Raw genomic sequence first — 27,218 nt, 5'->3', positions numbered from 1 at the left:
TATTTTAGGAGAGGGAGAATTCTGCACCGTGCTTTCTGGACTATGGGTTCTGTGAAAATAAATAAAATTGTCTTTGGCAAAAAGGAACCAGAAATACCCTACGTTATATGAAGAAAAGATTCTAACTAACTGAACCGTAACAATCTGACTACTCGAAAGTGACTATAAAGTGATGGGCAGTCCCAGTTCAAAAGTCCAAGTTCAGATCTCACAAAGCTATAATTCTCAGTTTTCAACCTAAAATACAATTAAAATCATACTAATCTAGAAAAGAAAACTAGAAAAAAGAAGAAAGAAATGAAGAAACGAAGAGATTAACAAAAGGAAATTACAAATCCTTTTATCAAGATTAAATCTCAACCCTTATTTCACACAGAGAAGAGTGAACCCTCTCAGTTCTCTCCTGGGAGCTTCCCCCTCTTTCCCCGGCCTCCCACCCTGGGAGACCCTTTCTCCTCTGCCCTTCATTCAGGGCCCTTCATTCTCTGTTCATCACCATCCTGTATCTTCCTTTAGCCAAGACAGAGAACTTCAAATTACAAAACAAAACGTAAATCTAGAGTTAATGAAAAAGGAAACACATAGAAAAGATAGAAAAAGAACTGAAGGGGCTTCTAATTCTGTGTCTGCCATTTATATGTATGTAACAATAATATATTCCAGTCCCATTTCCTGTTGGCCATATTCCGTATCCTGCTTTAAAGAAAAAATGGAAAGTCCTTCCCCTCCCCCTTTTCACATTCTTTTTCCAAGCCAGGCACCAAAATCTTGGGAGCATTTTCTTCTGTGTTCACTTCAGCTTGTATGCAAGGGCCTTTCTCTCTCAGCCTCTGTCATCTCCAGTTGCTTTTGTTCATAATTCCATTCACTTCTCCCAGAGTCACAACAGCATCCTTTGTCTGATCCAGTCCTCCAGACAGCTGTGGGGATGTCCACTCCATTCCAACGTCTGCTGCGGTCCATTTTGCCTTTACCTTTTCATGTTCAGGCAGTTCTGGATCAACACCTTTCCCACAGGTCCTGTGCATTCTTTAGTCTGATATTTCTCTCTAATCTAATCTCCTTTAACATTTCACACAACTCTTGAATCTATCAGCTGTCCATCTAATAATTTTTGCTCAGCAGTGTTCAGCAGTGTTTTCGCCATCTTGGGTTTTATTATTCTCCCCTTTGACAGTCTTTGCTTCCAGAAATACGCACCTGTTTCTTTAAATCAGCATTCCATTCTCACACATAGATTACCACTTAGTTTCATTTCAACATCCAACCCAGCACAGAAATGGTGAAGAGTTACAGGTGATATAAATTTGTCCAATCCCCCTTCTATGCCATCTAAGCCAATGGTCATCTCATAACTTGACACTCAGTTCCCATAGTGGGAATCCTAACCCCTTACCTGAGTGGAAGCTCCTTAAATTCAACAGACTTGCTTCTGAATGGACATGGTTAGGACTGCACCTAAGACTTACTTCCTCCCTTCTGTCCCAAATCCAGTTTCACTGGGTGGTCCCAAATTCAAGTGCTACGAAGCAGCTGTTGCCATGGGATGCCACAGCACAGACACCCACCGCACACAAAAGGAGAGGTATAAGCCACTAGTAGGAACCACGCATGGAGTCAGAGTATACACAGGGATGGTATCCACAAGCCAAGCCACCCTTCCTGATGCCACAAAGACCCAGAGTGGCAATTTTGCCTACAGCGCTGTCAAACCACCTCTCAAGAGGGTGAGTGAAGAGCTCTCGCAGTGAAGACAATCAATGACACACACGTGTTCATAAAATGTACTTTTTAATAGAAATTGAATACTTTTAATCTTGGTCACACTGGAGCTCGCCACGACCTTCTCTTTTCTAGACTTAGTTATAAGGCTCTTAGACAAACCTGAGGACTCCTACTGTAATAGATACCCGGAAGGCAGTGAAGGTTGCCAGTTCCTTTCCAATTGTGTGAAATTGGAACTCTTTGTGTCCAGAGCTCAAGTGGTAGAGCAGCCACCCCCCAACCTAATACACTTCCAGATATTTTGGGCTACATCTCCCATCAGGCCCAGCCAGCCCACTGCCTGGCAACCCCCCCCCCTTTAACTTCAACCAACATTAGCTGAAAAATAATCTCAGGTAGTAACACTGGGAAACTCTCAACATTCTTAACAGTTGGGCTTAACATCTAGGTTCATGAACAGCTCTAGAAACCTCAAAAACATGCTCACTCTTTTGCAGCATTTCCATTGGTCCTGCAAATGCATTGCCCAGTTTGTGGCTGTTGGAGTTTTTTTCTCTTCTGGAACAAGACAGCGGTTACCTCTGGGTGTTTTTAAAAGGACGGTGAAAATCTATGCCACTAATGCTGGCTTTGTCCCCATCATCTTCCTCCATGCTGAATCTACAAAAGGCAACACTGAGACTGAGAAGGGGGAACTGGTGGGGCATTGCCCCTTAATGCACCAGTCTCCAAGCGGCAGAGGCTAGTAGAGATGGGCAGTTGGCAATGGGTCTCAGCAAGCCAGTACAAGAGCCTTGGCTGAAGAGCAGAAGTCCAGAAAAGGGAGAGAAGGCAAGCCACGCAGTGCAGCAAGTGGCTCTTTTGCACGCTCAGAGTGTTCCCCCCAACTTCCCATCCTTTGGCCCCACTGGCAGAGTCTCCCTGCTGCTGCTGCTGGCACCTGAGGTAGCGACGGCTGCTGCTCAGAGTTCAGAACGCCCTGGCTGTTTTGGCACTGTGTCTGGACTGCTGGGTGTCTGGACCTCCTCATGTTGCATGTTGGCATAGGCCACCTCCCGTGCCAGCTGCTCCAGGGGTGGGCGGCCCAGCAACAAGTTCCGCAGAGAAATCCAGGTCATCAGGAGACTGAGAAGGCAGAGAAACAGAAAGAACTCACCTCATCACCACATATGGTTTCTTCAAGAGCAGTCTACTGCAATGCTCTCTATGTGGGGTTTCCCTTGCACTTAATCCAGAAGCTATTGTTACGCGCAGAATGCTGGAGCACGGTTGCTGATAGGAATGAGATCCTGTCAGTATATAAGACCTCTGCTCAAATATCTACATCAGTTGCCAAAAGTTCAGGGTGTTGCCATTAGTATATAAAGCCCTTCAGAATTAGGGACAAGTTTACCTGTGAGATCGTCTCACCCTGTACATGCCCAGTCAACTGCTTAGATCAATGGAACAGGTGCCACATAGGACCCTTTCCACACTTGTTAGAACTCAATATTCTAACACTTGCACTCTGGAACTCCCTGCCTATTGATACCAGGCAGGTGGCTTCACTGTACTCTTTTTGGTGCCTGCTAACTACATTTTTGTTTAGACAAGCCTATGCAGATGTTTAGTAAGTTGATGTGGGTTTTAATATACTTTTAATATATTAGTATTTTAACATTTTGAAAGTCTTAAAAGTTTTTTTAATTTTTGCTGATAATTATAATTATCATCATCATCATCCTTTTATTCGACCGCCAGTCAGAAAAGCTAAAAAAAAGAAATTTGGCCACCAAGGAGGCTGCATTTCTAGTGGCATTATTCAGCAAGTATAAAACCTGATTTTCTCTGGGTAGAAAGCTAAATTGGAGTAGAAGTGGAGCTATAAGATTTTGCCTAAGCTTTGTGTAAGAAGGGCAAGTTAGGAGAATATGTTCGGTGGACTCAACCACAGCCATGGCACAATGACAAGTTCCCTGGGCGTATGGTACGCCCCCATACCTTCCCCACGGTACCGCAGAATCAAGGGCATTTAATCTAGCCACTGTAAGAAGTCTACGGTATTCGACATAGTGGATTTCCGCAAGGTAGGGGGCTGGTATGATCTGGTAGATCTGGTCCCCTAGAAACATCCCTGGTTTTAGCTGGGCTATATCTTCATGCCTAGATTTATCACTCAGTCTCCAGGTGATCACAGCTCTGGCTTGAATGTACACCATAGACTCGAAGTAAAGGTGTGACAATCCGCAGGATTGAACCTCATTAGTGACTTCCCTTTCCCATGATGATTGAAAATCATCCCTCAAAATCAAGGGGGCGATACCCACTGGTTCAAAGGAAAGCTTGAGCCGTAGCCAAAGCTTCGTCTTCAGGGCTACATACCGTAGGGCTTGCCAACCGACCTCCAGTCTCATAGCCGCGCCCGCTACGGAAAGAGGAATCCTAAGAATGGCTCTGAGAAATCTCGTTTGGATTGAATCCAGTTTCAGAAAATCCCTACGGGAGCCCAAAAAGATACCCACCAAAAGAAGGGGGAGGACTTTCATTTGAAAAAGTCTCAAAGCTACCTTCTGGTTCTTAGCATATAGAGATAAGTATTGTTTTATCTGTTTTGTAAACTGATTTGAGGGTTTCATTGTTGCTGTTTTGTTTTATAATATCAGCATATGACATTGTGGCCCTAGAGCAGAGTTTTCCAAACTGTGTGCCACAACATGTTAGTCCGTTGGCTGCAATGTGTAGGTGTGTCAAGCGAATGCTCTTAGTTTAAGCTCTGGTTTCCTACTAAAACTGAACTACTGTGTCACAAAGTGATGCATGTCTAAAAAGTGTGTCGTCATCCTGAAAAGTTTGGAAAGCTCTGCCCATTTGGTTCAGCCAGTGAGACTGCTCTCAGTGCAGGCCAGGTGCTCTCAGACAGCAGAGCCCCCTTGAGGTTGTTCTCCCGCTGGCATCACGTTTGGTGACTGACAGGTGGACAGTCCCACCCACAGACTGAAGCTGGCCTGTGCGGGAGGTTAGGATTTAGTTCCCCAGCCCTAGAATAAGCTGTGCATTTTCGCCACCATGTGTGCCTAGGGAAGGGCCTTTTCTAAAATGTAAGACAAACAGACACTATGAAGAGGAACTGCCAGAAAAGCAAAGGACCCTTTGAGCGTTTTTGCCAGCTACCAGGCCATTTCCAATCACGATTCAAAGTGCTGTTTATGCCCTATATGTCTTGGGACCAGATTACTCAAAATATCATCTCTCTCTATATGAACCTGCCTGGGTGAGCTCACCTTCTCTCAGTCCCATCAGCAGGAGAGGCACAGTGCGGAGGTGACACGAGAGAGAACCTTTTCTGTGGCTGCTCCCAGACAGTGGAATTCCCTCCCAGGAGAGGCTAGGCTAGCTCCCTCTTTGTTATCCTTCCACCAGCAGGCTAAGACCTTCCTGTTTAGAGAGGCCTTTTTTAAAAACCAGACAATGTGCAGACAATGCTGACCACTGGCTGCTGTCAGGGCAGACTATATTTTAACTGCTGGCTCTAAATGTGTTCTGGTGTATTTTAACTTTTGGTTTTAACTAGTTTGCTTTTATTACTTTGTATTTTATAACAACATTTTTAAATGTTGGAGACTACCTTGAATCGGAAGAAAGGCAGGATATCAAAAACATGAAGTAAATAAAGGATCGCCGTCACCCTGGCAGCCAGACTACAGGGGACCCACAGCTGCCAAAGCCAGAAAGTGGACCAGGTTAAGCCAGCAAGAAATGGAAGGGATGGGCAAACGTTGTGCAGAAAGAGAAGGCTTTTCTCACCTCCTGCGGAAGACAAAGTACTTCTTGGTGATGAAACGGTGGAAGCGCTCGGCCAGTGTGGCATTGCGTCGCTTCTGCAGCTCCTCCATGCGCCACTGACGGCGAAGAAAGGCCTCGACGACAGGGTCCACCTGCGTCACGTTTTCTATGGAGCTGTCCAAGATGGGCTGTAGCTCTGGAGGGAGGGGCTCCGTTTCTGGGGGTGGGGGGGCAATATCAGGACTTAGTATCAGAAGACTGAGAGTCACTTGAAAATGAAATAACGCTATCATGTGTGTGATAATGCTACGGTGTGACTGCACTTGGGATACTCTATGTGGTTTCAGGTGCTGGATCTCAAAAAAAGGACATTGTTTCAGAAAAAGGCAAGCAAAATGATCAAGGGGGTGGAGCAATTCCTCTTCAAAGTAAAACTGCAGGGTTTGGGACCGTTTTGTTTAGAAAAAATTGGGACTCAGCAGGGAGGGGAGATGAGAGAGAGAGATAGAAATGGCAGGTTGTATAAAATTATCTCTGGTGTGGAGAAAGTGGACAGGGAGCCCTCTCCTATCATGCTAAAACTTCATTATTCAATGAATAAACTTCATTATTCAATGAAGCTGAATGTGGGAAGACTCAGGACAGATAAAAGAAGGTGTTCTTCACCCAGCACAGAGTCAAACAATGGAACTCAATCCCACTAGAGGCAGTGATCTCCACCAACTTTAAAAGAGGATTAGAGAAATTGATGGAGCGTAAGGCTTGCAATGGCTATTAGCCACAATGTCTATGTTTCACCTCAGAGGCAGTTTGTGGGAGATTGGGAGCAGGTTACAGAGGGCTACTGCACTCCTGCCCTGCTTGTGGGATTCCCCTTCAGGCATCTGGCTGGACACTGCGAGAACAGGATGCTGGACTGGATGGAAGAAACCGGCAAGTGTTTTCATGATTTCTTCTGAAAGCACCTGAAGGCACCTTGAACTTTCTACTTGAGACTGAAGAGCCCAAGGCCAGTCCTTGGCCTGTCCCAACAGCAGGCATGAAATAGAGGAGGACTGTGTCAACAGAGGCTTCTGAGGCCCCCTGTTCATTTGCCCCACCAGCCTTACCTGTCCCATTCTGCACCTTCTCCCGCAACTCCTGCAGCCGAGTGAAATTCTGCTCGAGAGCCGCCTCTGTGGTGTTGATGTACATGTACATGTAACAGGATGGTTCCTGGGACACTGTGAAGACTTTGTGGTATTTCCCTGGTGGCAGCTGTGTCCAAGAGGAAGAGAGCAAAGTTGAAATATCAACAGGGGGCCCTGATCTCATTTTGCTCGGGCCCCACCATCCACAGCAGGGGTTCCCGAAATGGGCAGTACTCCCTATTACTGGGGTGGGGTGTGTGTGCTATGAGGCAGAGGACTGCTGGAGCAGGTTCCTCCAAGCATGTTAACTGCTTATTTATGACTGACCAGGCGAAAGCCTAGAGCAAAACACCTTTCTTGCTTTGTAAAGCTTTTCTGCTCCTACTACTTTCAAAACTATTTCCTTTGGTCATGGTTTGTTTGTCCTGTATTTGTGATTCTGAGTTGCCACAAGGCACAAGAGAGGCTATATTCAGTTCAAAAGAGAAAATGGGCTATATTGAAGTTGAGATAGTCAGCTTTTTATGATATAGCAGCAGTTTAGTGTGGTCATTGACTCTAATTTGACACTCAGGAGAGGCTTTTCCCATGGAAAGTGTTCAGGCCCATACCTAGAAAGCATTTAGTTAAGCAGAAAACCATTCAGACCCATCCTTTCTAGGCTCAGGACAAGTGGAAGTGGGGCTTGACAGAGCAGTGGTCCATCTGAGCCAGTGCTGCCCCCCTCCCCTGATTGACAGTGGCTCTCCTGGGTCCCAGGATGCAGAGGTCTTTCCCAGCCCTGCTGCTGTTTGAGATGATACTGGGGAACTGGACCTTTGACCTGCTGCATGCAAAGCATGTGCCTGACCATGAAGTCTGAGCCTTTCAACAGTGCATGCAAATATTGTGCATGGGGTGAAGGTTCCAATACTTCAGTGGGCTCGGGGGATGTGTGGTGGGCAAGAGGCGGTTAGATGCTCATTGCCTTTCCTTTGTGCTTTGGGGCAGAGCATCAGGATAATTGATGGTCCTGGAGGAAGCTGGAAAAGGCTTCCCCTCTCCTGCTCTCCAATTCTGAGGGCTCAGCTTGGCCCTCACAGAACCATAGAAGGTTGGAAGGTACCCCAGGGACCATCTAGTCCAACGCCCTGCAATGCAGGAATCACAGCTAAAGAATCCCTGGCAGATGGTCATCCAACCTCTGCTTTAAAACCTCCAAGGAAGGAGCATCCACCACCTTCTCAGGTACTCCGTTTCACAGTTAAACAGTCAGAAAGCTCTTCCTAATGTTTAGTCAGAATATCCTTTCTTGTCACTTGAAGTGATTGGTTCAGGTCCTCCCTTCTGGACAGCAGAAAACTAGCTTGCTCCATCTTCCATGGGACAGCCCTTCAGATATTTGAAAGTGGCTATCATATCGCCTCTCAGCCTTCTCTTTCTCCTCACCTGTATCCTGTCTCCTTCCTGCAGCGTGTGGTTCTTTTGCGTGTTGACAATCTCCACTGCAACTTCCCCTTTCAGCAAGTGGAGGCTGGTGTTGCCAAGGTCCTCACTGACAAAGTTCTCCAGATGCAGGCCTGCCATGTGGGACAACTGGGAGATGAGCAGCTGGGATTCAACAGAGCGCCTAGGAGCAACCCCAAGACCACTGCTGCTCTGACACCCCAAGATCACCCCCAGGTGAGGATTCACCAGTCTCTTGCAATGGCTTCCCTACACAGGCAGTCAAAAGGGGCTCAGTCAGCAGGTCAAGCTGGAGACAGGCAACATGTTCACACAGGCAAAAGGCAACATGCCAAAGAGTACTGTGTAGACTTGGCTTAAACAGGGATACAGTTTCCAGGAGAAGGCAAACAGCACAGACGTACCTGGGAAGTCTGCAATGAAGACCACCTCGGTTTGGTTGTCCAGAGAGTCCTCAATATCCTGTAGCTTTGTCCGCCAGGGGGACAGGTCAACCAGCAGAGGCTTCACCCATGTTGTCTTTTGGAAAGGGGACCACTCAGCCTTCACAATGTCCACATGTGGATCGAAGAGTCTAAGGAGGGGAGTGACGTGGGCAAAGTGAAGATACCCAAATCAGAGGGACCCCAGCCATCTATATATATATATATATATATATATATATATATATATATATATATATATATATATGAAGGGTCCATGTTTGGGACTTTCCACTTTTCTCGGGAACCGCTTGACCGATTGCGTTCAAATTTGGACACAGCGTCCAGTACCAATATGTGAGTGCCAACATAACCTTAGATTCCACATGTGCCAAACCTTTGGCAGGTAACAACTGAATTTTCTCCAAAAAATAGTGCCCTCCAGTGGACGTCAAAGGAACATACACCTCACCTGCTGCCATTGGCTGCATACTATCAGTGACATCACAACAGAACATTCCAACCAACTGAATATGGGCCTTTAACAGAAAACAACACCAATGCGGGGGAACCGGCCAGGCCACAGGGGTTTGTGAGGGGGACAGGGTGGAGTCAATCACAGGGATGAGCCGGGGGGGGGGGAGTGAACAGAATAGGTCATGGGTCAGGACAGGGGGGGGGAGTCACAGGGATGAGCCACAGCAAAGCGTGGCTGGGACAGCTAGTTGTCAATATAACCAGCAAGGGAGAGGGCTCTGCCTGCATGGCTCTGTTCCTCCGATCCAATATGGCTGTCATTCCTTCCATGCACTCAATTCCAGAATATCTTTTGAGCCACTTTTCTATTTGAAAAGTCACAGACCACAATGATTTGGCTCATCACCAAGCTGTGCAGGATGGGCTCAGCTTGAGTTTATAAGAGGTTTACTCATTTAAGGACAGGCGGTCCTTCAGTGTTCTATCCAGTGTCTTCTCAAACTCAATGAGATTATGAAGGAACTGCATGATGGGAAGCAACATCCTAACTTCCACCCCCCCCCCAACATCTGCCCCCTCCCTCAACACTTGTACAGCACTCCAAATTTACTGGAATTGTTACGGCAGCTTATATAATTCCCTACTGCAGGGGTAGGGTGTTCCCCCTCCCATGGGTCAAGTATGACAGGTGAAGAGACAGTCCACCTTCCGATCACCTGATGTCACAATGACATCAAGTGGCCTGCTTCTCCTTACCTGGTTTGAAATCAAATCAACCAGGCAAAGGCGCTATGCTTTGAAAGCTCCAGTGATCAGCTGTACAGTGCAGAGGGCTTTGCAGGTGCCATTGATTAGATGATAGGAAGTGCCTGGCAGCCCTGCTTTTGGCTCAGCCATGTCTTTACCAGCCACACAGCTGGCATGGCCAGGCCAGCTGGGGAAGACCGAGGAACCTGATTAGGCCTGTGGGCTGGAAGCTCCCCAATTTTGCTTTACTGTCATTGCAACCAGCAATCTCAAGGGCATTTCAGTTGCTGGAACAGCCCACTCACCTCTGCTGGAAGCGATCGTTGATCGAGACCCAAATATCAAAGTAGATCTCTGGCTCTGAAATGTTATAGTTGTGCAGCAGCTGACTGAGACATGTGGCATACTGCTTCACCATGTCTGCGTGGTCCCTCCAGCGTCGACTCTGGGTGAAGACCTGCCCTAACAGATGCAAGTCTCAGGTGGGACACAGGAAGGGTGGCAGGCTGATGGGGAGGGGTGCAGGGAAGAGGAGAATGGGAGGGCAGAAGGACAGAAGGACAGACTTGCTGCCGTGAGAGGTCTTAAGAGCAGCAAAGTCTAGCAATCAGTACCCAAAATCCCAACAGTTCTGCGGCTAGAAAAGTGAAGATTTCAAAGATTATGCAGCTCATGCAAATTCACCTCTCTGCACTTAAGATGCATTATTTGTTCCAGCTGCTGAATTTGGACCAGACCACATCATTGCCGAGGAAGGTTGAGTTGTTGTTTGAGGACTATCCCTACCTCCAGGTCTGGCCCTGACGAGAAGGCTACAGGTGACCCACAAGACTCCAAGGTGGTACTGTGCAATGCCAGGTCAATGATTCAGAAGACCGCTGCCATCCATGATTTGATGGAGGAATTGACCTGGCATGTGTAACAGAGATTTGGTTGGACAAGGCAGATGAGCCTGTTTTTGCTACTGCTTGTCCACCAGGTTTCTCTTACACACAGCAATCCAGATCATGTGGGTGGGGAGGGAGGGGGTGCAGTGATTTTTAGGAAGTCTTTCTTTCTCACCAGGCATCTTATTAGGGAGACACAGTTTTCTGAGTGTATGTTCTGGAAGTTGGGCAACAGGGGCAGTACAGGATTCCTTTTGGTGTACTGACCTCCCTGCTGCACCAAGGATTCCCTGCCCAAATGGCTTCAGGTCATTTTGGATGTTCTCCTGGAGACACCTAGCTTGGTGATCCTGGTTGATTTTAACATCCATGCTGACATGGCCTTACAAGGGGTTGCTTGGGACTTCATGGAAAGCATGGTCTCCACTGAGGTGTCCCTGAATAAACATGGCCCTACTCATAGCCATGAACACACCTTAGAGCTGGTGTTTACCTCTGTGGATGTGGGTGATCTGACATTAAGTTTCAATGGAACAAAAGAAGTGCCATGGTCAGATCACTTCCCGGTGCAACTAGACTTCTCCGCAACCCTTCCCCTCCGCAGGGAGATGGGACCAATTCAAATGGTCTGCCCCTGACACTTAATGGATCCAAATGGCTTCCAAAGGAGATGCATTATCCCTTTCTGATGGCCTCTCAGCCGATTCCCTTGTGGCACACACTGGATTAACCCTGGGTTAACCAGGGCTATCGACTGTCTGGCTCCAATTGCATGGACCTCAGATGACTCCATAGTCTTCCCAGAGCTGAGGCTGATGAAACACCCAGAGTGGCTGCGGCAACCCAGTCAGATGGGTGGTATTATTATTATTATTATTATTATTATTATTATTATTATTATCTCTAAAAGCTGGGTTTTTATTCCAAAGGAAAGTGAGGCATCCCAGATTGATGCATCTTGGTCTAAGAAACAGCTTGTATTTTTGTGTGTATATATAAACATGGCAGAAAACCCACAAGCATCAACAAGTAATTATTTGTAAGTACTATTTGGAGGTTTCCCATCTCCTGGGATCCTCAGGAAACCACTTTCAAGTGGGTGGGCTGTGCAGTGATCCTCCCAATTATGATTATTACTTGCACTAATTAGTCATGTTTCCAGGGGTGTCTTACCCATAGAGGCTTGTGGTGCAGGGCGACAAGTTCTGGAGGGCGCCAAGGAAGAGGCGGAGGCTGGACACGGTGCCTCCCGGCTCAGCTCGCCGCCCTCACCCGCCTCCGCTATGCTGCACTGAAGCAGCGCCGTGCCCGGAGCCTCCGTCTGCCATGGCTATTGCGGCACGAAGCGTCCAGCTGAGCCAGGAGGCACCGCGTCCAGCCTCCGCCTCTTCCCCACCAGAGGAGCCGCCCTCCATCCGCTGCCTGCCTCCTCCAGCTGCACCGGCAGCACCGTCCTCCCTAAAAAAAGGTGGGCAACTCTGGGAAACGGGGTGGGTGGGTGGGTGTGCCGGAGGGAGCTTTGCACCACGATGCCAGATATGCTTAAGATGGCCCTGGATGTCACACATGCAATGTTGCCTGCCCGCCCCCTATTGCCCTCGCAAGCTGGTGCCTCTGTTCCTGACATGCAATTCCCTGCATGGAAAAAACATCCCTATGTTCAATCCCTGTATGGAACAGCTGTGTATTCCTGCTTTGCAGGACTAAATGATCCTCAGGGTCCCTTCCAACTCTACAATTCTATTAACAGTGGGAGCTCGACTTACAAACGACTCGACAACCGAATTTTTCGACTTACGAGTGGGGCAATTTCTCGACATCTGAACGGAAACAACGGCGGTTTTAGATAGGGTTTTTCCGACTTACGAATTTTTCCGTTTCCAACGCATTCCTATGGGAAATCGTGTTTCCAATGGCGCTTTTCGACTTACAAATTTTTCGACCTACGAAGGTGCCTTCGGAACGGATTAAATCCGTAAGTTGAGGCACCACTGTATTTGATTTGCAGTTTGCCATGTGGGAAGCAGCCCAAGTAAAGTAGCCCAAAACTGCCCCTGCCCCCTTTCAAATGAAAAGGAAGAGAAACTGACCCCAGGATTCAGGTAGCCAATCTCTCCAGTGAGACCATCACGGTACGTAATCTTCACATGCTGGTGGGAGCGTGCATGGACCATCATGTCCCACGAGTAGCCATAGAGTCCATTTGTCCAGTTGTTATAGCCCTGCACAAGGAGTTGAGGGGAATCTGGTGACTTTTCCCAGAAAGGATGGTGTTTTCCCTCTTCCTTCACCCTCCTAGCCTGACAGTCATGGACAATGCACCGAGCTGCCACTTTGGACTATTATTTTCTGACTAAAAGCTACCAGCAACCAGATGTTCCACCTCACAATCCTGATTAAGATTCTGCCATTACTATCCTGCACAAATATATTTCAATGTAGCTCTGGACCAGGGAACCTCTCAAGCTTGCAGGAATGCTGGGAAAGAAATGGACCATGGGAAGAAATGCAATGGCTCAGGTGGGGGTCCCACTTTGTTAGCCCAGATCCATCATCTTCTGCTTCCCAGAGGACCCACGTCAAGGAAAAACTTATCTGTCCAATGACAACATCCAGCACCTTTTGCTCCAAGACCCATATATATGCATACCTGCACATTAAGAAACACCCCACAATACCCTCCAGAGCAGGAGAAAGTAAACTTGTTTCATCTTCCTCATGACAGCCCTTTCTATATTTCAAGATGGCTATCTTATCACCTCTCAGTCTTCAGCTAAACACCCCCAACTCCCTCAACCGTTCTTCCTCATAAGGCTTGGTTTCCAGACCTTTTACCTCCTCATTCAGCCTCCATTTCAGTTTGATCACATTTCAGCTTGACAATATCCATCTTAAACTGGGGTGCCCAGAAATGGTTCCAGGACTCCAGGTGGGGTCTGGCTAATGTTGTTTAGAGCTTTATGAATTAACATGATTAACACAAGGCTATCCAGAAGGCACCACCATGTTGGCTGCCTCTGCCAAGCAGGCCTGTCTCACCTGGGTGATGAAATGGGAGTAGGGCAGGAATAGCTGCTCCAGCAAATACAGCACTGTGAAGATGGCCCCCAGTTTCTGCCGCAGCCCCAGCTTCTGGGCTGCTCTGCCTGACCTCTGCTGCCCTGCTCCTCCATACACACACTCCTGGCTGGGCTGTGGAGCCTCTGAAAGGGGCAGGAGGCTTTGGAAGCAGGCAGGGAACTTGGCAATCAGGTGGCGCGGCCAGTCTGGGTAGCAGAAAAGTGGGCTGGTGGCCAACATGGTGTAGGAGAACATACCTGTGGGCAAGAAATAAAGCCAGGAAATTGGACATCTGTGGATTGGGACAGGGAGGCCAGAGAAGGAGATGTTTGCAATACCAGCCCAATGCTAAGGTTAGGTACAATTGCCATCTCCCACCCACCACCTTGCAAAAACAAAGACAAGGAGGAAGTTTTTATTACCAAATGGCATTAACATAGGCTTGCAGGTATCTGCAAAAGCTACAATCTCCCCCTCCCCCCCAAAAAGATTGTTTCTCTGCATGAACCTATGTTAGCAATTTGCAGCCTGTTAATACTATGAATCATAGAGTTGGAAGAGACCACAAGGGCCATCCAGTCCAACCCCCTGCCAAGCAGGAAACACCATCAAAGCATTCTTGACATATGCCTGTCAAGCCTCTGCTTAAAGACCTCCAAAGAAGGAGACTCCACCACACTCCTTGGTAGCAAATGAAGGGTGTGAGGAACCACCCACATTTTTTTCCAAACAGAAAAAAACTTCTTTGCCTAGTAAACCCGGAAGGGATTCCTAATCACCACAGGCAAGCAGGAGTGTGGTTCTTACAAGCAGGAGTTAACAGCCAAAGCCAAACAAGAAAGGAGTTATGGGCTCCTGACCCTCTTGTGAAGAAGAGAGTGGTTTTGACTTCTGGAGAACTTACCAATGCTGAAGAGCTGGGAGTTCATGCAGTGAAAGTAGGAGACGAAGACAAGAGCAATGGGTCGGGTGGCGTCAAAAAACAACAGGTAGCCAGCAGTCAAGTCCAGCATGAGACCCCCACCATGCACTACCAGCAGGCTGGTCATCTCCTCTGAAAGCACCAACCTGAGATAGAAGACACAGCAGAACTGAGAAGTGGTGGGGTGGAGGTGAACAGCCTATGCTCAGGACTAGGGATGCGCAGCAAAGTCAATTTCTATGTGTTTATTCACAAGTCTCTTCTTTTTTTAAAAAAAAAAAGCCCATGCAGATATTTGTTTAAATATACATTATGATCAAATCGTCCATGCATTTAACTCACATGATTTCAACCAAGCTCTTTTCACACCATGTCTGCTTGGGTTACCTGGCATGAAAAGATATTTTAAGTTCTCTGCCTTGCTTGTTGTGCAAGGCCCACTTGGCGTGAGGGCTCTGGGGGTACTGGCGACTCTCTCCCTCCCCCACCCTCCCCCAGTAGCCACAGGGCAGTTCCAAGGGTTTGGGTATAGGCAGTTTTCATGTAAATACAGAACCTTTGGAACTGAACCCCCATGTAAGACGAAACCATACTGTAAACTTAAATATGCATTTTAGCACGAATGCATTTTAGTGGTGGGAGGTCAGCTCAAAGGGGGGCTTCTGGTTCTGCTCTGCCTTAATGGAGTCAGACTCCACGACAGCAGGAAAAGGAAAAACAAGGATGATTGAGGGTAATTATCCTTGCAAATTCCCCCCAAGGACTGAATAATGCTAAGAGGACTTGGAATTTAATTTAATTGGAAGTATAATATTTCATATATCTTCAGTTGGAAGGAAGGATGAAAGGTGTCTGTGAACTGCCAAGGAACTGATAAGGTTCTTTACTCAGTCATCTGCAGTTCGACAGACCGTTCTTCTTCCCAGACTGAGAGGGGAAATGGTGAAAACAGGTTATTTATTGGGACAGAGTGACTTTTGCAGCTATTGCTAAAGTTGTAAAACAACGAAGCACGAGACAGAGCAATGGAGAAATTTCTGGAACAATGGGATATCAGCTCCGCCCAAGGCATGATGGAAAACAGCAACAATTGGGGGAAAGAAAGACATAACATCTTACAAGGACAGGAAGAAACACCACAGACAGAATAATTGCCACACACAGGAAGAACAAGGATATAATTTGAGTTCCTCACTTGTAGATTTATAAATCATTTAATGTGTCAACACAAATAGAAGCTATTAATATTGCAGTTGTTGTATAAGGGATTATCATTATGACTGGAATGTAATGGAAATTAATTAATAAGATTTTGGAACACAGAAATAAAGCAAATAATCAATTCATCAAATCTAGCACACAGGGGCCACTTTATCTAAATTATGTAATTTGGTATTTGAACAATTGGTATTAATAATCTATATATATAAAGTCCAAGTTGTCCCTGCGTCCAAGCTGTCCCGTGTGTCCCTGGGTCACTGCGCATGTGCCCCAGGGATACAGGGATTGGACAGCAGAGACAACCGCCAACCGCCGCTCCGCCAACCGCCAACCCCTCTGCCTACCGTTTCCCTGCCTGGGCAGTAGCGGCAACCTGAGGTGAAGGTGGAAGATGGGTCAATGTGGCGGCAGCCTCCAGCAGCAGCGCCGCCCCCGCCTTCCTTAGAGACCCGCGAGCAAGCGAGGGAGGAGGAGCAGGAAGCAGTGGCTGAGGAGGCGCCAGCCCGGACAAGCCCCATGCGGAGGAGTCGGCACGGAGGGGGCAGCTGCGGCTGCTGAGTTAGGCTGAGAACCCAGGACACTCTCATGCGGCGCCGGAGGCTGGGCTAGCGGGCCGCTCCCAGCGCCGGCCTCCACGGGCGCCTAGAGGATCCCCCCCCGCCGCCACCACCCCGGCTTCGACCCCGTGACAGCCATGTGTGGCCCCGGAGCCACCTTCCTCACCAGCCTCCGTTGTTCTGGTGAAGGAAGGAGGAGGAGGCGGCGGCGGTAACAGCAGCAGCGGGAGCAGCCCGGCCCGAGCGTCTCTCACCATCCCTGGCCTCTGCCCGTCCTGAACTCCTCACCCTCAGGGGGCCGGGTTCTCTCAACGCGCGCGCGCGCGCTCTCTCTCTCAACTCTCTCACACACACAACGCGCTCAACGCGCGTGCTCACTCTCAGCACTCTCTCTCTCTCAGCGCTCTCTCTCTCTCACTCACTCACTCACTCACTCACTCACTCACACACACACCGCTCTCAACGCGCGCTCTCTCTCATGGAGGCGGGGAGCCGCCGTCGTTCCCCTCGCTCTCCAGGAGGGCATGCGGCAGAACCAATGGTCCCAGGAGCCGCATTCAGTGTCTTCTCCACCCCCTACTGTAGTCGCGGACAGGAGTATTTCCGATGGGGAAGTTTTAACTGCTCCTACATGCTGCTGATTGCTTGAGGTGGTTTAGAAGCAGTGGGGCAATTTCGGAGATCTCAGCCTGTCGAGTCGTTCTGGTGCTTTTAAGATTGAGGGCTGAGATCTGACAAAGTCAGGCTCAAAATAGACCCACTGGCATCAATGGAACGAGGCAGGCCTGCAGATTTCAACAATCCTATATAATAATAGATGCTCTAGCGCCCGTTATTGAACGGGCTGAAATACACTAGTTGCATTATAAATTGGTATTGTTATAATGTGGTTATTACTGGATTGTAATTGAAAACTAATAAGAATTATCCCAAGTTGAAGCCAGACCCTTCATGGGAAGTCCACCCTCCCAAATCAAGGATGCAAAAGGGAGGGGCTGGAACCTTCCACCTGTGTGATTCCTTGACCTTTCTCCTCCTTCCCTGCTTCCGCCTCCCTCCCTCCTTCCCTCCCTCCCTCCCTCCTTCTCATTCCTCCTCACCTGAAGGGGCTGAAAAGCCAGTGGTTAGCAAGGGAGCTCATGGAGTAGCCTTCTACCCAATCCGCATCCAGTTTCTTGATGCCCGCAATGAAGTACACAATGAAGATCTGCTCGGGAACAAGGCCAAGAACCTGTGAGTTAGATTCTGAAGCAAACTAGTCAGGCAGGAGCAAAGGAGTGCCCATCTCCAAACTACCTTCAGGGTGAGGAAAGGACCCTGCTACATATCCCCACATGAAGGGGGTGAGCTCTTGCTCAGCAGAGGAGCACACACTTTGCATGCCTAAGACCCCAGGTTCAATCCCTGGCATCCCCAGGGAGGGCTGGGAAAGACTCTGGCCTGCAAACCTAGAAAGTCACAGCCCGTCAGTGTCAATGCTGAGCTCAGGCTGCTTCTGTGGGGGTGGGCAGTCCTGGCTCATCCCTCTACAGAGGCTGGCTTGTTTCCAGAGGACACATCAGTGCAGACACGGAGAGGAGTCTGCATACTGGGGTGGGGGGTGGGGGGAAATAACAGCCACGCTTTACCTGTGTGCGCAGCAGTGTGTAGTTCCACAACGGAACATGCGCATTTCTCTTCTGTGGATTCCAGAGGCCATCAATAGACCTAAAGGAAAGAGATTCAATAGACCTAAAAGAATCAATAGACCTAAAGGAAAGGCATTACCAAGGGGCCTCCAGCGGGACTGAGAAGTTACCCACGGACCATTTTAAATCAGCTCAGCCAGTACCAGAGGTGTTCTGGCTGCTTAAGGTACCCTCCTGAGTGATGGCACTTAAGAATTCTGAAATATTATTTTCAGCCCACAGCAACACAGATTTTTTATAAAGGTGGTGCTGTCACGGGCAGCCCATCCAATTTTGTCGCCTGCTGAGAATCTGCCACCTCTCCCACCCCCCACCCTCACTGAAGCCTTGCTGCATTATTCAGTTTCTGGCAAGGTCTTGCAAGAGGTCCACAAAATCTTTCTGAAACCCAGAAGCTACAATCACTTCTCCAGTGGTAGCAGGGGTGGAAAAAGCTAATGAGCACCCTGACTCATTCAGAAAGCTTGCACCTAGAATCTGTCTTTGCTAGTTTGGAGACGGTCATGGGCAAACTAAGCGCAGTGAAGGTGCACATTCCAGGCCATGACCCATGAATCCAGATTTGTAGTTTGTTGCCCTCCAAGCAAGCCATGAGTGGTAGCCAAGGGTTGCTACTGGATTACTACCTATGGTTTGTACAGAGAGAAATAAGGTCAGGTTTTCACATAACTCTAAGCCAAGGCACATGGCAGGAGCTGGGAAACAGCAAAGCAGACGCCCTTGAGCAGTGTGTGCCAGCAGGTTACTTGTTCACATTAAACCGTAGTTAATGTTCAACTGTGGCTTAATGTGAAATGTGGCCAATGCCTTGCAGTGCAAGACCAACATCTGCTGGTGTCGACATGCACAAGATTTATGAGTTACAAACTAAATGCAAGACATGGATCTTTAAGTGTGGCAGCACCCACACTTTGGAACCCCCTGCCTGTTGACACCAGGCAGGCGCATTTCACTGTGCACTTCTCAATTCCTGCTAAAAGCATTTTGTTTGGCAAGCCTGCTCAGATACTGTATGTAGAACGTTGGCTGGTGTTTTAATCTGGTATTCAGCTTATCATTTAATTATTTTTTTAAATGTTTTGAATTACTGTTTTTAACTATTTCTACCAATTACTTCACTGTTTAATTCTTTTTTTGTAAACCGCTTTGAAATTTCTTTCTCCAATCAAGTGGCATATAAATTTTATGAGATAAAGCAAGTAAGAGGCCTGCTCATGTTCCTCCTCCAGCTGCTAAAGAGGGTGGAGCCAAGAGAGACAAGACAAAGGAGCCTTAGGCTGCTGGGGAAGGAACTGGGGGAAGAAGGACCTTAGAGAGGCACTGGGAAGGCCCTGGGGACCTTCACTCCTTACAACAGCCATGAATGTAGCAAGACCTACTGGGAGGAGCTGCTGTGACCACTGCACTGTTTTGGTTTCCTGGAATAAAGATCAAACTTCCCTTACACTGGTGCTTTTTCACTGCTGACCTGCTCCTGACTCCTGACACAAGCTGTTCAAATGTCAAACTGAAATTGTGTAGAATCATAGAATCATAGAGTTGGAAGAGACCACAAGGGCCATACAGTCCAACCCCCTGCCAAGCAGGAAACACCATCAAAGCATTCTTGACATGTGGCTGTCAAGCCTCTGCTTAAAGACCTCCAAAGAAGGAGACTCCACCACACTCCTTGGTAGCAAATTCCACTGCCGAACAGCTCTTACTGTCAATAAGTTCTTCCTAATGTTTAGGTGGAATCTTCTTTCTTGAAGTTTGAATCCATTGCTCCGTGTCCACTTCTCTGGAGCAGCAGAAAACAACCTTTCTCCCTCCTCTATATGACATCCTTTTATATATTTGAACATGGCTATCATATCACTCCTTAACCTTCTCTTCTCCAGGCTAAACATACCTGGAGAATTGAAATGTGTAATTGAAATGCCGGGAAAGGTGTTTACTTGGCATAAGCATGTTGTGAGCAAAGAGGAGGCAATGCAAAACCTGACATCAGGGTTGTTGGGTGAAAGGAAAGGAAAGGGGTAGCCCTTACCAGTAGCGGTTTGCATTCATGAACAAGAGCTGGAAGCCCAGGAGGCCGTAGAGGTAGGAGTGGTTGTTCCATGTTGTTTTGTCCAGGAGGAAGACATACCAGTAAGGCACCACGAAGAGCAGGCAGCTGAGGCGGTAGAACCAGCCCAACATGATCCCCAAAGCACCTGTTGCAGTGAGGCAGGCAAGGTCAGGTCCCCCGAGCACCTTCTGCAGCCGGACTCAACCCAACAAGGCCCAAAAGCCTAGGAAACAAGGTGGAGCCAACACTGCTTCTGTGGTCCACCCCACCTCCCCGGCCTTCTCCCAGCGTCCTCACCCAGCAGCATCACTGTGTAGACAAGGTACATCCAGTCCAGCGGAAGGGGCTCCAGGAAGTTGAAGAGGGGGAAGCGGCACACCTTCAGCCCATCCAGGTACTTGTGGTCCAGCTGGCTCAAGCCTCGCTCCTGGGGAATGTCCAAGGCCATCAACAAACCTAAGCAAGGGCCAGAGAGAAGAATGAGGTGGGGTGGAATGGGGTCAAACACTGGAAGGAAACAGGTAGGTATGCTGTGAGGATCTGAGCCCTTGGCTCTTACAGCGTTTCCGAGCACTCTGGCCTCTGTCATGGTCCTCCATGCGCCAGCACCGGTAGTGCTTTAGTCCTGCTGGCCACATGACCAGGAAAGTTGTCTGTGGACAAACACTGGCTCCCTCAGCCTGAAAAGCAAGATGGACGCCGCACCCCATAGTTGCCTTTGACTGGACTTAACCGTCCAGGGGTCTTTTACATTTGCCTTACCCTACTCTAACACTCTAACCCAGGAGTCAGCAAACTTTTTCAGCAGGGGGCCAGTCCACTGTCCCTCAGACCTTGTGGGGGGCCGGACTATATTTTGAAAAAAAATATGAACGAATTCTTATGCCCCACAAATAACCCAGAGATGCATTTTAAATAAAAGGACACGTTCTACTCATGTAAAAACACCAGGCAGGCCCCACAAATAACCCAGAGATGCATTTTAAATAAAAGGACACACTCTACTCATGTAAAAACATGGTGATTCCTGGACCGTCCGCGGGCCGGATTTAGAAGGCGATTGGGCCGCATCCGGCCCCTGGGCCTTAGTTTGGGGACCCCTGCTCTAACCAGTACACCATATTGGTACATTATGTGCTACTGCAGTCTACTCCAGAAAATGCTGAGGGTCATGTGGACTTATAACGGTGGAACCGTCAGATGTGTGCCACAAATGAAGAGTGAAGGAGGCTGAGAGAGAGTTTCAAAACACAGAGTAGAAATTTTTTTCATTGAAAGCAGCAGTGATTCAAAGGAAAGGTCAGTCATTCTGCACACACACACACACACACACACACACACACACACACACACCCCTTGTTAGTTTTAGGACTAACCATCCAGTGCAGCCCATGATGGGATCACACCCTGATCTCTCCTAGCCAAGTCCAAAGTCTCCCATCACTGCTGATAAGAAAGAGGCCAGCAGCAATGACCCAAAATGAGAAGTCAAAAGCTGCTGCCAGCTACGGATGTGGCATCTCTGTAGCTGCCACCAAAACCAGCTGGCTCCAGCACAGGAGGGAAACACCACAGCTTAAAAAAGCAGCACATTCCTCCACATCCTGTGCACTGAACTGGATTGCAACTGCCATGAAATTATTTCCCCTACAGCTCTCAGGAAAACCAGCCTGTCTATTTTGTTTGGCAAACAGGCCCTGTGGGCAGCTTTGAAAAGAAGGAGGCGTGTAGGAACAGACATTCCTTCTGCAAGAGATATGGCAGAGAGTGTGTGAAAGGAGGGCAGCAGTGCCCATCACATCCAGAGAAAAAGCAGTTACGAATCCTGCACCCAGCATCTCCCAAAAAGTCACAAACACAGCATGGAGGAGGATAGGAGGAAAGCTCTTGACATCCATTCCTGGTCTCAACATGGCCATGCTCTCTCTTAACTCTACCCATCACCCTTTCTAGGCCTTAATGCATTTACATCTTAATACAGGGTGCATTCAAGATCCTCACAAGTTCAAAGGCTCCAAAGAAAGCAGTGGATATCAAATGATGCAATGAGGATAAGAGCATAACATCAGCATTGGTGGATCAAATAAATCTAGCCATGTTTCCTGGCTTCAACTGTGGCAAACTTCAGATGCATCAGGAAGACCAAGCAACACAGAGTGGACTAGCAGGGAGCACTATCTTATGCCTGCCAGCCCAAGGGGAGACTCAGATGAGTTTCCTGCACTCGCGGCAAGGTGCTCAGAAGCATCCCTTGGAAAGGAAAGCGCCATTTCTTCCAAGATTTCCTGCACCTGCTGCAAAGGCTGAAAATGTGGAATCTTCAGCCTGCCTGGGTCAATTCAGCATCAATTCCTGACAACAGCAAGAAAGTGACCAGTGCACACTCTGCACCTGCGCTGCTCACCTGTCCTCCCCACCCCAGGCTTTGTACCTGTATTTCATTCTCCATGTTCAGCCTCAAAGGACCAAGCGCGTGGCTTGTGACAAGAGGGTACCAGAGAATGAAACAACATACCATTTTTAAATTTCCAGGACAGCAAAAAGGAAAGGAAAGGCCCACAAAGAAACAATCCCAGCTCTGATGGGACCTGGTGGCCTCTTCTGGTGTTTGCTAGTCAGGCAGATAGTCATGTCCAGCCTCCTGACTCAAACCTCAACTTTTGGAGGCCCTTAGTTCACAAATAAGATGGCATATGATGCCAAGTGTCCTCTGCATCATGTTCTCCTCCTAATTCTGCAGTGCTCTCTCAAGGAAGAAAGACGGGAGCCTCTAAACCCCCAGATTATCCGAGTTCCCCTCTTGTACTTCCTTGCAATGGACCTGATCCTTTTCATAGAAGCTGTTTAGGGAAGCTTTTAATGTTTGATGGATTACTGTATTTTAATATTTTGTTGGAAGCCACCCAGAGTGGCTGGGGAAGGCCAGCCAGATGGGCGGCATATAAATAATAAAAAATATTTATTATTAAAATTATTATTATTATTATTAAGCAACTGTACTTTCACTGTTCTATTATTTATTATTATTATTATTATTATTATTATTATTATTATTATTTTGTTACCATGTTGTACTGTTAGTGTTGGGATGCGGGTGGTGCTGTGGGTTAAAAACCATGGAGCCTAGGGCTTGCCGATCAGAAAGTCAGTGGTTCGAATCCCTGTGATGGGGTGAGCCCCCGTTGCTTGGTCCCTGCCCCTGCCAACCTAGCAGTTCGAAAGCACATCAAAGTGCAAGTAGATAAATAGGTACCGCTCCGGCGGGAAGGTAAACGCCGTTTCCATGTGCTGCTCTGGCTCACCAGAAGCGGCTTTGTCATGCACATGACCCGGAAGCTGTAGGCCGGCTCCCTCGGCCAATAGAGCGAGATGAGCGAAGCAACTCCAGAGTCGTTACCTTTACCTTACTGTTAGTGTTATAATTGCTTTCCTATTTCTATAAAAGAAAATGATGGTTGCCACCAGCAGGGTTTTCCAGCAGCTTTTCTGAAAATCCAGATGAGATGTTTCCCTTGCTCCTAGAGACAGGCAGCAACTGGGCCAGGAATGCCACACGTGTGGCACCATGACCCCAATGACCCTGTTTCTTGAGCTTTACTGCTGAAGGCAACATGGAGCAGAACCTCAGGTGTCAACTGGGACTCAAGCCTAGACACACATGGAGGAAGGAGAGGGAGCTTTGCGGATATGAAATTGTTGGAACACTGTAAATCAGCTTTTTGCAACCTAGTGGTCTCCAGATGTTGCTGCTGTCGCTGTTCTTTTTTTAGGCTAGTGTTGAATGCATCAGAAAGGAAATCTATCTCCAAGGAAAGGGTGTTCCATATCCTGGGAGCTGTAACCAAGGAGGCCCTGCTATATTAGAGATATGACACTATCAGCACTGCCTCTCCACCTTAAGGTAAGCAATGGGGCAAAGTGCTCCTTCAAGTAGCAGGTTGGCTACCAAGGGCTTGATATACCAAAATGAGCAGCTTAAATCCATCCTGATAGCAAATATGCAGTCTGTGCTCCACTAGCTAAGGGGAGTTGTAATCCGAAAAATATCCCAAAAGGACCAGGTTGTGGAAAGCTGCTGCTGTGGGCACAGATCAGCATCTTTCTGAAAGCAGTTAACATCCTGGAATCTTTCCTAAACTACACCTATGCCAAAAGGATTTATCCTTACAGATATCAAGCATCTCAATACTCTGAGGTGCCTACAAGCACTCTCCAGTCCACACCGACCTCCCAGGGCCAGCACTCTTGACTCAGATTCAAAAAGGCAAGAGACTCACCAAAGAGAAAGCGGAAGATGCCCAGCGCCGCAGGGTCAGTCGGCCTGTTAAGTAAGCAGACAAAGTGGTGCCAGCTGGAAAGATCGGCCCATTCAAAGCCCAGGAGGCGCTTGGTCCAGCTGCAGAGGGTTGAGGACCCAGGTGGCTCCTCCTTGTTCCTGTGCCTCTTCTGGCTGGCGGGAGACTCTGACATCTGAGTGCCTGCAAAAATAAGATGAAAAGGATGGCAGCTGCACCCCAGAGGAAGAAGAAGAGTCGTGGATCAGCGGCAGAGCATCTGCTTTGCATGCAATAGCCCTGAGTTCAATCCCAGAATTGCTGAGTACGACTGAGATGGACCCAAATCTGAACAATACTGAGCAAAGCCATATCAAACTACTTTAAGCAGTCAAGGCTTGCCCCAAAGACTCCCAGGAGCTGCAGTTTGTGAAGGGTGAAGGCCGAGAGTCCTTCAGCAACCCCCTGATCCAGCAGGCTCTCTCTATGTTCTCATGTAGATGGTGCCCTAGACAGCTTGACTCAGGTCTCTTTAATTTATGAGGCACCAGAATTATGCCAGAAGAGGCTACTTTTTCTGTTACTTGGGGACAGAGGAAGCTACTGCCTTCTAACAGGAAAAGTAGCCTCTGCTGGTATAATTCTGGTGCCTCACAAATTAAAGAGACCAGAGGTTGCCAACGGCAAAGGAATAGGAGAATCTGCATTTTGAAAACCAGCACACTGCTACGGTAGGCACACACAGCAAGTTCAAATTGGCCGTTGATAAAATCCCCCCCCCCTGCTGCCTACTTTACGTTGTTGCACATATTGGCCAAGTCTTGTCCTTACACTCTGGTGTGACCAAGGGACAGAGCCCAGGCAGGAAGGAGCAGGCTGAGCTGGGGTGGGGGGAGTGTAGAATGTTCAGTCCCCCCCCCAAGACTGTACTCCATTGCACCCTTTACTTCCTTCCCCCATAAAAGTGAATGAAGTGGAATGGACTCCCTCAGGAGGTGGTGGACCCTCCATCCCTGGAGGTTTTTAAGCAGAGCTTGGACGGTCATCTGTCAGGGATTCTTCAGCTGTGATTTCTGCATTGCATGGGGTTGGACTAGATGACCCCTGGTGTCCCATCCAACTCTACATTTCTATTATTCTAAGCTTTTAAAAGACATATATGGTTGATCTTATTACTTTAAAATAAAACGCATATCTAGTTGCTAGCTAAAAGGGCAAAGCAGCGACCAGTGAGACACAACTCTCTTAATTGCTTTTTTTTCTTAAAAACATGTTTAGAAGTACTCTCGTTTTCCTGCTCATATTGAAATACTACCCCTCAATGAGGCCAAACTTAGATTCACAAAATATTTAGGGGTGTGCGTACCTCTGCGTCCCCCCAGAAAAAAGCACTGCTTAAGGTTATCCCGGGTTGTCTCTCACTCTCAAAGGCGAGCAGTCCAGCGCTGCACCGGACAGGGGGGAATTAAAAGAGAGAAACGCAGAGCTTGCCCTCCCCTCGCCCCACCGCGGTGCGTTTGCCATGGGGAGAGGCGGTGCCAGTCCTGGGGGGCCCTTCCCCAGCACACAGCCCGGAGAGGCCTGAACTTGAACTCCCCCCCCCCGTCTGCTTTCTGCCCGCTCCTACCCGCAACGTGAACGCGTCCCGGCCCCATCTCGACGTGGCGGTGGGAGAGGGAGAGCGCGTCTTCTGCTCGCCTGAGTCCCGGCCAGGGAGGCGCTCCCCAAGAGAGAAGGGCAAGTGAGGCAGCTCCGCGCAGTCCTGACTTCCGGCTCCGCGTAGGCGCCTCCCTGCGCGGGGCCGGCCGGAGGAGCGGGACGGGCCGCCCTAGCAAAGCAGCCTCCCCGCGGGCCAGGGAGGGGGCCGCCTTGGCCCCTCAATTGGAAACCCACCCACTCGCCCATATGATGGGTGGGCCTTGGACCAGTCGCTGCCTGTCAGCTTCATCGCCATTGCAGGGCTGTTGCGAGACTAAAACGGAGAGTTGCAGAATCAAGTGCATCACATTGAGCTCCCGGGAGGAGGACGTGGAGGTGGTTGGTCTTTAAATAAATTGGCATTAAAAAATTGACACTAATGGTTCTAATGCCTAATGATTTCACTGGTATCCTCCAACATTCCAGCGTTCTGCTTCCCAATGATCCCTTTGGGTTCTAGCACATTATGCACGTTTGTCACGCGTTTCTAAAAGCCCGGAATCATGTGGTGGCCTTTCCTTTTAAGGGAGCCTTTTGCTCCAGTCCAGCCCTTTGGATACGGAGGGTGGACGTGGAGCGTAGCCGCGATCTTCCCTCTACTGCTGGCACCAATCCGGAGGCTCCGGCTCCAAAGGGGAGGAGCTTTTAGGAATCATAATCTCACTTTTTCCAGTTTCCTTTGGGGGAAAACCCTTAAAATTACAGTACTACACAAGTAGTATCGCACTCCCTTGCAAATGTCAAAAATGTCTTCTTCTGTATCACCTGATTGTTGCAATAAATGTGTGCATTTTACCATTTATGATGGGAATGTCAGTTGATTCAAGATTTGGGGGGTTTAATTTTGACAGAAATGACAAATGTTACCAAATAAGTTATTGTTTGTTGTCCAAATTAATTTCCTTAATATTTTGGTGATACCAATGTAGATACATTGTCAAAAGAATTAGTCTTATACAGTGCTATTTTTCTAGAAAAAGAGGTGTTGGAACTCACCATAGATGCCTCCCATTGCCTCCCTCAGGTGACAATGGCACCCACCTGAGTTTTGGCTGAAAAAAATCCCTGGTTTTATAGATGATCTTGGCACCACAAATGTTAATTGCAACTCAACACCTGGTACATAGCTGCCAAGTTATCCCTTTTTTAAAG

General features: G+C 48.2%; 1 protein-coding gene across 2 annotated transcripts; it reads right to left on the bottom strand.

The window, feature by feature from the left end:
* Positions 1-1,774: 1,774 nt before the first annotated feature.
* Positions 1,775-26,120, bottom strand: GGCX (gamma-glutamyl carboxylase). 2 transcript variants are annotated; one of them, XM_035118645.2, is made up of 15 exons: positions 25,996-26,120; positions 24,372-24,572; positions 20,392-20,550; positions 20,074-20,239; positions 17,985-18,063; positions 17,457-17,563; positions 14,561-14,724; positions 13,636-13,913; positions 12,687-12,818; positions 10,015-10,166; positions 8,468-8,637; positions 8,046-8,176; positions 6,597-6,744; positions 5,509-5,704; positions 1,775-2,850 (listed from the first exon to the last, which is right to left on the bottom strand). In XM_035118645.2, the coding sequence occupies exons 1-15, from the start codon at positions 26,021-26,023 to the stop codon at positions 2,688-2,690; spliced, it is 2,274 nt and encodes a 757-aa protein (XP_034974536.2). In that variant the 5' UTR covers positions 26,024-26,120; the 3' UTR covers positions 1,775-2,687. The 2 variants fall into 2 exon arrangements, with proteins under 2 accessions (XP_034974536.2, XP_034974538.2); XM_035118647.2 differs by lacking the exons at positions 24,372-24,572; positions 25,996-26,120 and having other exon boundaries at positions 20,074-20,199; positions 20,392-20,519.
* Positions 26,121-27,218: the final 1,098 nt, after the last annotated feature.

The sequence above is a fragment of the Zootoca vivipara genome, chromosome 6, assembly GCF_963506605.1.
Source record: "Zootoca vivipara chromosome 6, rZooViv1.1, whole genome shotgun sequence".
NCBI lineage: Eukaryota > Metazoa > Chordata > Lepidosauria > Squamata > Lacertidae > Zootoca > Zootoca vivipara.
The sequence above is the reverse complement of the archived record's forward strand: the minus strand, read 5'-3'. Positions and strand labels throughout refer to the sequence as shown.